Source organism: Bubalus kerabau, chromosome 5, assembly GCF_029407905.1.
Source record: "Bubalus kerabau isolate K-KA32 ecotype Philippines breed swamp buffalo chromosome 5, PCC_UOA_SB_1v2, whole genome shotgun sequence".
Classification (NCBI taxonomy): Eukaryota; Metazoa; Chordata; class Mammalia; order Artiodactyla; family Bovidae; genus Bubalus; species Bubalus kerabau.
This window is the reverse complement of record NC_073628.1, coordinates 81,782,711-81,796,131: the sequence shown is the minus strand read 5'-3', so window position 1 is coordinate 81,796,131 and position 13,421 is coordinate 81,782,711. Positions and strand designations below refer to the sequence as shown.

General features: G+C 47.3%; 1 protein-coding gene across 16 annotated transcripts in view; it reads right to left on the bottom strand.

Moving 5' to 3' along the window:
- The window catches only part of CNIH3 (cornichon family AMPA receptor auxiliary protein 3), a 133,614-nt gene that overhangs the window by 48,911 nt on the left and 71,282 nt on the right, over positions 1 to 13,421 (bottom strand). For 6 of the 16 annotated variants that reach the window (XR_008714839.1, XR_008714842.1, XR_008714835.1 and 3 more), the window contains exons 3-4: positions 4,480 to 4,624; positions 2,621 to 3,414 (exon numbers count right to left, since the gene is read on the bottom strand). The exons of 4 other annotated variants lie outside the window; for them this stretch is intronic. Coding sequence is in view for 2 of the 12 variants with exons in the window: in XM_055581983.1 (XP_055437958.1) it covers positions 3,246 to 3,414; positions 4,527 to 4,624 (267 nt within the window). In the remaining 10 variants the exon portion in view is untranslated. Of the gene's footprint in view, positions 1 to 2,620; positions 3,415 to 4,479; positions 4,625 to 11,393; positions 11,669 to 12,134; positions 12,216 to 12,288; positions 12,382 to 13,421 lie in introns of those variants that run through there. 6 more of the 16 variants (XM_055581983.1, XM_055581987.1, XR_008714843.1 and 3 more) reach the window with 5 other exon arrangements.

Genomic DNA, 13,421 nt, shown 5'->3' with positions numbered 1-13,421 from the left:
AGCAGGTTCTCATTATCTGTTCTATACATAGTATCAGTAGTGTATATGTGTCAGTCCCCATCTCCCAATTCATCCCACTCCCCTTTTCCCCCTTACTACCCATATGTTTGTCCTTTACCTCTGTCTCTATTTCTGCTTTGTAAATAAGATCGTCTACATGAATTTTTCATTATTTTACTCTTGAAACGTTCCCTTCCATTTGACATTTCTCCCTCCCCCAAGAAAAAAAAATGTTTGTAAGTTCCTATGTAGCAAATCTCACCACTATATTGGAAACTCAGAGGGTGGGGCCAGGGCCTCAGCATTTTATGAAACGCTGCGGAGAGGGCCTTGGTTCAGGCAGGCATGAAAAGTGCTGCCCTGTTTCTTCTTGGAGCTGGAAACACCTCTGACCTCTAAAAGCCTATGCATCCCAGCAGCTGAAAGGCTTTGCCGACTGTTGGAGGTGCTAGGAGATTTGGGGGGAGCTAAGGACCAGGTAGGTGTCTGTGCACCCCACCCAGCCCTGCACTAGGGAGGGCAGGCACAGGGTCAAGGAGGAAGTCGGCCCCAGGACCCACTGGGCCACAGCAGCCAGGCCACACAGTGAACCTGAATGCTGAACCCTGCCTGGCAAAGAGTCTCAAACTTGACTCGTATTATAATCACCCGGGGGGGAGGTTTTAAAAATCCTGACTCCCAGGATTTATGCCAAACCAATTAAGTCAGAATCTCTGGAGACGGAACCCAGGCATCAAAATTTCTTAAAACTCCCCAAGGATTCCAGTGTGCAGCCAAGTTTGAAAAACAGAGTACTTCGCAAACATTAGATATCACGGTTAATAATTATGTGGGCCTGACAAAGGCGGTGGCCAGCTACAGGACTCTACCAGCCCCAGCATCGGCCATGGGCTGGGTCAGCACCCCGGGGGTATTTCAGCAGAACTAGGTAAGCACCAAGCACACCCACACCCCAGCCCCCGGCCAAACACACACACACCACTTGTGTATAAAACACCTGAGTCACGGATGCTCTGAAGCTCCCTACGGCAGCCCGTGGGGCATTCTACCCATTCTGACTCAAGATGAGCAGTGGATGGCAGTGAAGAGCTGTGTGCCAATCAGGCCACGAAAGGCTGAAGTCAGAGAGCTTTGGCTTTTGCCGGTGGTCGAGTGAGGGCTTGGGCTGCTGTTCTGGAGGCAGCCGTGTGGGTCGCACTGGTACACATACTGCAGGGGATAAGGGGTGGGATGCAGGTGGAAGAACGGAAGGTCTGTAGACTGCGGGATGAAAATGATATCACCTACGGAGCAGGAGGGCAGCACATCCTCGCTTTTCTGGCCCTGAAAGAGAAGTGATGCACAGCCCCTTCTCTCCCAGAGACAGCGTTCCAAATCGGCATGAGCTGGAAGGCTCTCAAAGGTCCTGAAGGCTCTCCAGAGGGGACGTGCTGCAAGCGCTAACGTCAGCCCTTCCAACCAGTGTGTTTCTGCGGGACCAGGGCAGTGACTAGAAGGAGGCTGCTGGGGGAAGGATATTACCAGCAGCTTCTGGTGAAAACTCCCCTGACCTGTGAGGAGAGGGCCTCGAGGAGAGACGAAGGGATGAGGGGAGAGACAGGAAGGTGAGAGGGAAGAAAGGACCCTGGAGTCTGCAAGGATCGCTCTCAGAAGCCCTCCACCTGGCGGACCATGAGAAGCCCCTGGGCAGCTCTGGAAAACACCACTGCCCATGCCCCCTTGACTAATTAAGTGAGACACTCTTATGGGTGGACCTGGAATTTAAAAGCTCTCCAGGAGACTTCAATGTGCTGCCCAGACTAAGAAGCTCGGGTCTGTGAGAACGACTTCCTGACCACAACCTTTTTGGGAAAGTAATCCAGCAAAATTTTAAGAGTACAAATTCATATCCTTTTTAACCGGATAATCTCACTCCTGCGATATAAACACACAAAGGTGTTTATTGCAGAGTTACCGATATAGGCCAAATCAACAAAACTGAAAAGAGACAGAAAGTCCACAAATATGGACATGACTGAACAAACTGGGTGGACTGTGGTAAAGAATCCGCCTGCAATGCAGGAGATCCCAGTTAGATTCCTGGGTCAGGAAGATCCGCTGGAGAAGGGATAGGCTACACCACGCCAGTATTCTTGGGCTTCCCTTGTGGCTCAGCTGGTAAAGAATCTGCCCACAATGCAGGAGACCTGGGTTCAATTCCTGGGTTGGGAAGATCCCCTGGAGAAGGGAAAGGCTATCCACTCCAGCTAGCCTGGAGAATTCCATGGACTGTATAGTCCATAGGGTTGCAAAGAGTCAGACATGACTAAGTGACTTTCACTTTCACTGTGGAATACTATGAGAGTTTGTGATTATTCTTAAAACAGTTAGATCTATAGACTCTACTGATCTAGAGGGTTGTCCATAATAAAATGGTATGTGGGGGGAAAAGTTACAGAAAAAATTTTTTTCAATTATTGGGGGGAAAAAGGCAAAAGGCCAATTCTGAGTGAATCTGAGTGAATGTACACATATGTGTGTGTGTGCTTATGTGCATTTGTTTGTGTTTGTGCATGGACGTAGGAGCAGAGACCCAAGCTTTTAACATTAGTTATGTCAGAGAGTCAGGAATAGAGAGCAGTTGGGAGCTTATTAATATTTACTTCCAATTAACTGAGCATCATTTTCTAGTTAAAACAAGGAGATACAACATCTACAATTAAAATCATCAATGAAGAAAACCCACAGAGTGTCTGACTCTTTCAGGATCCTGTAGCCCGCCAGACTCCTCTGTCCATGGGATTTCGCAGGTAAGATTACTGGAGTGGTTTGCCATTTCCTTCTCCAGGGCTTGTTCTTGGCTCAGGGATTGAACTGGAGTCTCCTGCACTGGCAGGTGGATTCTTTACCACTGTGCCCAGGGGAAAGATGACCTAGATTCAAGTCCTGGCTTTGCATGTCCTAGCTTCAGTTCCTTAATCCCTCTGCCTTCAATATGCTCACTGGCAAAAGGGGACCGAAGTGATGCCTACATCAGAATGGCACCCACATCAGAGATGAGCATTAAGTGAGATGACCCAGGCAAGCACTTTGCACGACGACATCTGGCATATTCTAGGCCACATACAGTAATTTAATAAACATTGTTGTCATGGAAAAAATTGTCCCTAAAAATTGTCACTAAAGACCAATCTTCAAAGTCTAGGTAAGCTCACCTCCTCCAGCAAAGAAAAAACCCAAGCCCCCTTGTCACTCTCTGCATTGCTTCAACCTTCCCTAGAGCTGTGCATATCGTGACTTTTTTGTGCAGCCTGCACTACGGGTGGGCCATGTTCTTTACGACTTCCTCCAGCTCTGGAACGGGTCACACTGTCCTGCTGACAAGTGACAGCCTCTGGGCAGGGAAGTGCCTGGGATCTCCTGGGAAAGGATGTCCTACAAACAAAAAATAGTTACAATAATTATATAACTTCAGCCATCCTCAGTAACTGGCCCTTCTGTAAATGCTCACAATGCATATATGGATTTGGTCCTGACCCTGGGCCCGCTGAGGAGAAAGGAGCCAAAGCTAATTAGAATGATGAACAACCCCAGCCTTGTCCAGCGTGTGCTGAGTCAACTCTCTACGTTTGGATGACTGGCTGCACACACGGCTCCCTGCAAGGGGTGTGACAGTTCGAAGAGGCCAGGCCTTGTTCTTTCTGTTTGGAGCATCTCTCCTGGACAATGATAGGAGCACTTCTTCACAGGCTTTGCTCAGAACAAGCTTGCTTTTTATTCTGATAAACACCCAATAAACTCCAACAGAAAGAATCAGTCTTGCCTTCTCTTTCCCTGGATAACACTTGTGCATGATAAGAAAATGCTCCAGAAATCTAAACCCAGGGGCTCACCTTTCACTCTGCTATTTGTCAAGGAGCAGAATTCAAGGGAAGGCCAATCACTGCTCCTAACCAAGGGAATGTCACTGCCAAACTCTTCCCTGGTACCCATATGGATCCTGTGACAAGTTGAATTGTGTTTTCCCCCAAAATTCATATGTTAAAGTCCTAACTCCCAGTAATCAGATCAGAATGTGACTGGATTTGGGGAGGTAAGTCTTTAAATCAATGCGTGTGTGTACGTGTGTGTGCTCAGTTGTGTCCGACTCTTTGGGATTGCATGTAGCCTGCCAGGCTCCTCTGTCCATGGATTTTCCCAGGCAAGAATACTGGGGCAGCTTGCCATTTCCTCCTCCAGGGGATCTTCCCTACTCAGGGATTGAACCCACATCTCCTATGTCTCCTGCATTGGCAAGTAGATTCGTTACTACTGAGCCATCTGGGAAGCCATAGTTAAGGTTAAATCAGATCATTACAGTGGACCCTGTTCCAATATGACTGGTGTCCTTATAAGAAGAAGGCATTAGGACACAGACACAGAGAGAGATGACCAGGTAGGGACGCAAAAAGAAGTCAAGCCAAGGAGAGAGGCCTCAGGAGAAGCCCGCCCTGTTGACACCTTTGCCTCTTTCTTGTAGTCAGACTGGAGAAAGGCAGGGCACACACATGCTTGTGGCTGACAGGGGATCGCCTGAGCGGATAAATGCCGGTGGCCAGAGGGCGGTATCCAAGTGTGCTCTGCAAACTCCATGTATGGAACTGTCCTGGGAAATGCAGAGAAACATGCTTTTAATCCCTATTGCGTGGAGACATAAAAATTACTAGAAAGGGCAGGCATTTGAAAGTAGAGCTGGATTTGAATCCAGACCCAGCACTCCCCACCTGAGTGATGTAAGCCCTCTGGCCTCAGGTCCCTATCGCCACCTCACAGAGTTGATGTAAGAATAAACCCAAGACTGTGGGTAAAGTACAGAGCATATCCAGCCATTCTGCCAGCAAAGAATTACTGAAAAGGTGCTGTTTTCTAGGTCAGGTGTTAAGCAGGGAACAAGAAACAAGGGCCCCGTCCTCACCAACATTATAGTTGACTAAGGAAAACAAACATTTTACAAAGAATCGTCCTTCTGACTTGGCCCTCCCACACTGCATTCCTTTCACATTCACAATATTGGGGCTCGAAGTATTTCATCAATAACTGAATAACTTAAGTGTCAAATATTCAAAAACAATCCAATGTCCCTCATTTTTGGTTTTTATTAACAGGTGGCATCAACACTACCAAAAGGCATTTGAAGTAGCACAGTTATACGTTTTTGTGATGGTTAATACAAAGAGGATTATACAGACCCTCACAGGAGAGGCGTTGTTGGATATTTCATCAGTCCATCCTGCTGACGTCATCTGAACAGTGTATGCATTCCCGAGAGTGGGGGTCTTGCGTAAGTGGCCCCTTATTCAGTCCCCACCAGGACACCAGTGACACCACCTTATGCTGATGCGCTGAGTGGTAAGGGCAGTGATGTCACCACAAGAAAGGCCCCAATAGCAGAGCTGTTTTTGCTGTGTGTTGCCCGCCCACCTCCCTGTGCTATAATCGGGGACCATTGTCTTCCAGAATTTCATCACTGCTCGGACCATGTGGCAGACACAGAAAGGGAACAGCATGGCTTTTCTGTCCCTTTGTAATAATGGCACTTTGCATTTGTATAGCACATTTAACGTATTCAGTGCATTTTCGTGTCTATTGGCTGGTCTTATCCTAATGAAACAAAACCCCATGTGTTTTGTAATTGTCTGTGCCGTAGAGACAGCTTACGAATCAGTCAGTGAAATTGTGCTGGAGGAGGCCCGATGCCCCAAATCTCTTAAAGAATAACAAATCCCACAGAAGTTGCGAATGGAGCCAGCATGATAATGCAGCAATACAGCTATTCCGTGGGGAGCAGATGCATCTGGAGCATGGGAATCAATTCAGCACAAGCTGGGGAGCCCAGAGGAGTTCTCTTCTGAGTCTCAGGGCTCTCCCTGTGGGCCCTGCCTGGGTGGAGGCTGGTACCCGGTTCTAACTGTAGGGAGAGACAGAGACTGGGCAGCAACCACAGGGAATCAGAGACCATTAGGATTTGGTAACACTGGCACATTTTGTGGCCCAGAAACATGACCCAGAAATGTTTCTTGCTTTTTCAGCAGTTTGGAAAGGGCAAGAATGAGTATCTGGAAGGGTGAGCATTTCGGGGGCTGAAAACCAGAATTTTCACTTATCGCATTTTGCAAAAGGCAGCAGCTAGAAGCAAAGCTCACACGGAGAAAAACAAGTTGTCTGCCCGTTACTTGCAAGGCATCTCACACTGGGTTGAGCATCTCCCAGGAAGCAGGAAGTTAGGCCCTCACTCCTTTAGTCCACCTGGGCACCTGCTGGTAAATTATTGCTTTTACTCTGGTACCATTTAGAAAATTACGGCTCTCTAAATCATACTCTGGGGGACCAAGCAAGAGAAAATGCCTCCTCACCTGCATTGCTGAAGCCTGGTCTACCCTTCAACTCAGTGATCTGCAGCCTTGCTACACATTAGAATCACCTAGGGAGCTTTTTCAACACCCCCTCCACCCCTGCCAATGCCCAGGCTGCATTCCAGAACACTGAAACAGAAACGCTGGGGGTGGGATCCAGGAACCGTACTTTTTAAGCTCCCCAGGTGATTCCAGTGTGCAGCCAAGGTTGAGAACCAGCCCGCTAATCATCAGGTTGGCCAATAAGTTCGTTTGGGTTTCCTAGCCAATATAATGGAAAAACCTGAACAAACTTTTTGGCCAACCCAAAACAGCCATTCTTGTGCTCAGTGGGATGCTCTGGCAAGCGAGGGATGCTCTGGCAAGACAAAGCCTGTCACACCTGCCACAGACCTTTCTTTGGTCTCCTTCACTTGCCTTAATCCCATGCTCAGCAGTGAGAATTCTACTGCATACATTATGAAAATAATAATCCAAGCCATTGTGTGGTTGCTGGGCTCATGCTCACTAATCCATTTAGCTAATTAACATGAATCAGACACCATGCTAGGCAACGCAGCAGACACAAAAATTAGGAGGACACGATCCCTGCCTTCAAGAATCAACCGTGGAAGACAAGGTGTATGAGTGACTGTAATGCGAGGCATTGTGAGATTAGAGGTTTCAGACTCAGGCAGGAAATCAGGGAAAAATTGAGCTGGACTGATGTCTTCACAAGCAACACATCTCACAGATACACACACGCACAAACAATCATCAGCACATAACACAGGACTCCATACGCAGCAGGTCTAAATGAATTTCTTGAATGAATGAAGAAATTCAGATTGCTCTTACTGGCGCTCATCAAGGCCAATACCCAGGACTCCCTGGCTCCTTTCTCTACCCCCACCATGTCCAGGCTCCTCCAGGTACCACCAGACGTCACCTCAACCTCTAATGCTGAGTCTCTCTGCCCCCATCCCCATTGCCCACCTCACACTGCCCTTGGAGTTCCGGGGTGCCTGACAGTGGCTGGGTGCCCTGCACTGGCCACTCTGCTGACTGAATTTCTCCCAGAGACCAAGGCAGCTATCCTCCAGCATCCATTCTCCCTGCTCTCTGAAATAAAATCCCTGATCTGGAGCTAAGCATATAGCGCCCCCCCAACTTGCCCCCCACCAGAAAAGACCAGATACGGCCATTTGCCTGTGATCTGGCTGATGAATTCAGTGGAAGTGATGTGCACAGCTTCCAGGTCATGTCCTTCTCTGAAGCGGCCCTTTTCCTGTTACCCATCCACACTGCTGCTTGAAATGACATCATGGTGTGATGCCCTCATGAACCACATGGACAAGACAATGCCCTAATGATGGCAGAGCTCCGAAGGCAGGAGGAGCCTGGGTCCCCAGACACCTCTGTGAGGCACGGTCCTCTCCCATCCCACCCTCAGCCCAGACGAGTTCCTCTCAGACAGAGCAGGCTCCCTTGTATCTTTTACTCACAGTCAGACCTATAAACTGCTTTCCTGCCTCCATCACATCCTACAGTACCTGGAGTTTCTTTGTATATCAAAGAAAGGAAAAGGTGTGGCAGAAAACCAAATGACCTCTATCAGTATGGTCAATGACTTATGACTCCCCATAGCAGAACTACTGAGAATCCATAAATCTGCTTAGGTCAGCCTTCACGAATCTGCTTTGCTGATGAATTCGATAAGTTGACTAACCTCTTTTTTCTGGTCTACGTGGTCCATGGAGACTACAGAGGAAACTAAGTGATGGTCATTCTTGGTGAGTGACTCATAGAGACTGATTCCTGGGGTCAACAGAAGCTCTGTAAAAGGTGAGCAAGGTTACCAGCTCCCACAGACCAAGACAGCAAAATGCAAAGGGAGTGGAACCATGGGCTCTGGAACCAGACCCGTGAGCCAGCTGACCTTGCCATCAATCTACCATATTTCTGAAGGGAAGGGGTAAGATATCACTTTACTCCTGTTAGAATGACTAGCATCAAAAAAGATGAGATAGCAAATGTTAGAGGACGTGGAAAAAAGGGAACCCTTGTGCACTGTTGGTGGGATTGTCAACTGGTGCGTCTACAATGAAAAACACTCTGGAGGTTTCTCAAAAAGTTAAAAATGCAACTATCACATGAGTGAGCTCCAGCAATTCCACTTCTGGTATATATCCAAAAGGAAATAAAAACACTATGTTAAAGAGATACCTGCACCCCCATGTTCAGCATTTTTAACAATAGCCAAGACATGGAAACAACCAGAATGTCCACTGACAGATGAACAGATAAAGCAGTTGCATTATATATGTTTATATGTCTAGTCGCTCACTCATGTCTGACTCTTTGGGACCCCATGGACTCTAGCCCACCAGGCTCCTCTGTCCATGGGGATTTTCCAGGCAAGAATATTGGAAAGGGTTGCCATGCCCTCCTCCAGGATATATGTTTATAATGGAATATTTAGTTCAATTCAGTTCAGTCACTCAGTCGTGTCTGATTCTTTGTGACCCCATGGACTGCAGCACACCACACCTCCCTGTCCATCACCAACTCCCAGAGTTTACCCAAACGTCTGTCCATTGAGTTGGTGATGCCATCCAGCCATCTCATCCTCTGTTGTCCCCTTCTCCTCCTGCCCTCAATCTTTCCCAGCATCAGAGTCTTTTCAAATGAGTCAGCTCTTTGCATACAGTGGCCAAAGTTTTGGAGTTTCAGCTTCAACATCAGTCCTTCCAGTGAACACCCAGGACTGATCTCCTTTAGGATGCACTGGGTGGATTTCCTTGCAGTCCAAGGGACTCTCAAGAGTCTATTCCAACAACACATTTATTCAACCACAAAAAGAAGGAAATTCTGCCACTTGTGACAACATGAAGGAACTTGAGGGCACTGTGCTAAGTGAAATAAGTCAAACAGAGAAAGATAAATACCGTATGATCTCATTTTCATGTGTAATCTAAAAACAAACAGTAAGAACAACAACAAAAAACTAATAAAAAGAGATCAGATTTTTGATTATCAGAAGAATGAGAGTGAATTTGATAAAAGTGATCAAAAAAGTATAAACTTCCAGTTTATAAGATAATTAAGTAGTAGGGATGTGATCGGAGAAGGCAATGGCAACCCACTCCAGTACTCTTGCCTGGAAAATTCCATGGACGGAGGAGCCTGGTAGGCTGCAGTCCATGGGGTTGCTAAGAGTCTGACACGACTGAGTGACTTCACTTTCACTTTTCACTTTCATGCATTGGAGAAGGAAATAGCAACCCACTTAAGTGTTCTTGCCTGGAGAATCCCAAGGATGGGAGAGCCTGGTGGACTGCCGTCTATGGGGTCACACAGAGTTGGACACGACTGAAGCGACTTAGCAGCAGCAGCAGCAAGGACGTGATGGCATTTATGGCACAAATTGGGTTTCCCTGGTGGCTCAAGCAGTAAAAAATCTGCCTGCAATGCGAGAGATCCAGTTCCACCCCTGAGTTGGTAAGATCCCCTGGAGGAGGGAATAGCTACCCACTCCAGTATTGGAGAATTCCATGGACAGAGGAGCCTGGTGAGCTACAGTTCATACGGTTATAATGAGTTCAACATGACTGAGTGACTAACACTTTTCACTGTCATGGCACCAATTAATGGCCTCCGTATCTATGCTCATTGCCTTGGAACTCTGTAGTCCCTTCCACTGTGACCTTGGGCCTGGCCATGTGACTTGCTTTAGCCAATAATAAGACACTAGAAGATTTGATGTGGGCTTCCCAGGTGGCTCAGTGGTAAAGAACCCACTTGCCAATGCAAGAGACACAGGAGACGTGGGTTCGATTCCTGGGGTCAGGAAGATCCCCTGGAGGAGGAAATGGCAACCTGCTCCAGTGTTCTTGCCTGGAAAATCCCATGGACAGAGGAGCCTAGCAGACTGCAGTCCATGTGGTCAAAAGAGTTGAACACGACTGAGCACAATTGAGCGCAGGATTTGATGAAAACCAAAGCTTGAAAAAATGCTTGTGTATTTCTACTTCTCTTGCTTCTCTATGACACCACAAGAATAAGTCTGGAATAGTCTCTGGAAAATGAGATGGCCCACCCCAGCTGAGGGCATCCTAGATTAGCTGACTGCAGGCAGATAGATATATGAATGAGGCCCAGCCAAGACCAGAAGAACACCTTCTTCTCCCCACAAGCCCAGCCAAGATCAGTGGAACTACCAGATCACTCAAGGACTTACAAGAAATATAAATCATGGTTGACATGAGCAGCTATCATCGTGGCAATGGAGACCTAATAAGGACAGGGCCAACCAGCTCCCCCAGATTAGAGTGAGAAGCCAGGGCCCATGTGGGAAGCCTGGTGTGCTGCAGTTCATGAGGTTGCAAAGAGGCAGACACAACTTAGCAACTGAACAGCAAGAGTGTGTAAGGCAGCTGTGGTGAAGTCCTTGGTTTCTCCAGCTGTGGCCTTGGGAGTGGAGGGAAATGAGGACAGAGCTCTTCTCCAGCTTCTGGTTCAGCAACCCTGTGACGGCACCATTATCTACACCGCGAGTAAAATGTCCCCCCTTTCCCTTTGACTAACAAGGAGTCTGCCACAGAAGGCATCTGAAAATAAATTATACATGAGACACAGTTTCTGAACTAGTTGCAAGTTCTGTTCCAGGATATTTTTACTTTTCTTCAAACATTCCCTCCAGGGGTGAACAATCCCACCAAGAAATTAAATAGAATTAGAAAAGAGCCTTAAAGAGATCCACTTGGCCCCATCACGGTGAGCTAAGCCTATGATAGGGTCCCTGAGGCCCTCGGGAGCTTCGGTATTTGTATCTTCCCTTTAAAATAGCTGAGCAATATTGTTGTCGTGGTGGTCCTTAAGGAGTGTGTTTCAAAGAGAACTGACAGTTCCTCCTTCAATGTGGAGACTGAAACTGTGGACTGTGTCCAAACAGACTTGCCTTCAAATCCCAGTTCTACCAACTTATGACCTAAAACACTCCAGGAAACATGTACTGAAACTCTCTAAGCCTGATTTTCTCACCTGTTAACTGGGGCTGTTAATCGTGGCTACTTCACAGAAGTGTTGTGAGGATTAAGAGAGTCAATCCTTTTAAAGGCACACCGTAGTCATTCAAGAAAGGTAAGCAGTATTGTCACGCCTTGGACATTCCCCAAGCCACAGAGAATTCTCATCTGGAAAACTTCTGAGCCAAGGATGGTCTCTCCAAGGCATTCCACTCAACTGCCTCTGAGTTTCTGCATCCCTTTTCTCAGTAGTATGTCTCTCCATGAAAATACACCATTCCCTCCAGAGCCCTGCAGGAAGAAATACATTAACAGCTAAAAAGACTGGAAATCAAGCGAATCCCTTGTGGCAGGGAGTGCCAGTGATTACAGAAAAGGCATCACCTTTGCCCTTCTTCCACATAGTTAATGAATGACAAATTTTGTGCTCCAAAGTGACATGAGTCTTTCTCCAAGTTCTGGTATATAAATGCATTTAGTAGCCTCCTCTTAGGTCAAAGAAATTGGGACAGAGTTTGAAAGTGTCTATTTATAAATTTGTAGAGTCAGCAAATGGCTGATCTCTGCCACAGAATGAAATCTCTTAAAAAATAAAAAGATTCCCCCCACCACCTTATAAAAATGGGAGATGCTTATAGTAGTATCAGCTAGCTATTGTCATAATAATGCTGCATAACAAATCACTCCAAAATTCAGTGGCTTAAAACAACATTTATATGTGTTCATGCATCTAGAGGTTGACTGGGTGTCACATCACCTAGTTGGTCTGGCTCTGGGCTACAGGTAGGCTCAGGGCTGTATCTCATGCCTCCCATGCTCCTTGCACCAGTGGGCTGGCCTTGGTGATGTTAGAAGTGCAAGAAAGGAAGAAGAAATGTCCAGTTACTCTTAATGTCTCAGTACACACTCACAAGTCCTCTCTCATTCCAGTGGACACATCCCGTCACATGGCTGAACCCTACATCAGCAGGGAGGGGAAATCACTCTGCTTCCAGCAGGAATAACTGCAAAATCATATGCAAAGGTCATGGACACAGGCAGGGCCAGCTTCAGGACGTGCCACCCATGCAGATGTGCCTGGGCCCTACACTCAGGAGGAGGGCCCCACCTTTGGCTGAATGCTCTGCTGCCAGCTGTGTAAGATTACTAATAAATTTTTGTCATGGATCCCTAAATTTTCATTTTTTACTGGGCCTTGCCAATTATATAGCCAGACTTGAATATGGGGGAGGATAAAGAATTTGGAACAATAATGGAATCTTCCTACTTAACAAACTGACTTTGGACTACAGAAGTGTCATATTAATTCCCCAACTCCTCCAAGATCCTGCATTCAGCACCACATGGAAGAATTTCTGCAGTGAACCCGGGTTCACACCATTCGGCTTCAGGTCACACCATGATGCCCTCCCTAAGACAGAGGTGTGGTTCTGACAAGCATGGAACAGGGAGGGGCCTAAGTGGTCATCAGTTGTTACACTTGGGGCCTTACCACCACCTTATTCTTTCCAGAATTAAACTTGGAGCACCTGGCCCCCTGCACCAAACTGGTTATACTTCCCCAGTGAACTCAACCGGAGAAGGCAATGGCACCCCACTCCAGTACTCTTGCCTGGAAAATCCCATGGACGGAGGAGCCTGGTAGGCTGCAGTCCATGGGGTCGCTAGGAGTCGGACATGACTGAGCGACTTCACTTTCACTTTTCACTTTCATGCATTGGAGAAGGAAATGGCAACCCACTCCAGTATTCTTGCCTGGAGAATCCCAGGGACAGAGGAGCCTAGTGGGCTGCCGTCTATGGGGTCGCACAGAGTCGGACACGACTGAAGTGACTTAGCAGCAGCAGTAGCAGCAGTGAACTCAACACCCCCACCTACCCCCAACCCCCCTGCCCCACTTATCCTTTTTTTTCACATCCCACTGTAACTGCTCAATGGAAAGAGTAAAATTATCCATCTGTGAGAGCTTTTCACATCCACCACAGTCAGAAAACCTGCAGAGAGACTAGACATACTCTTGGGGAAATCAGGGGTGTGAAACAGA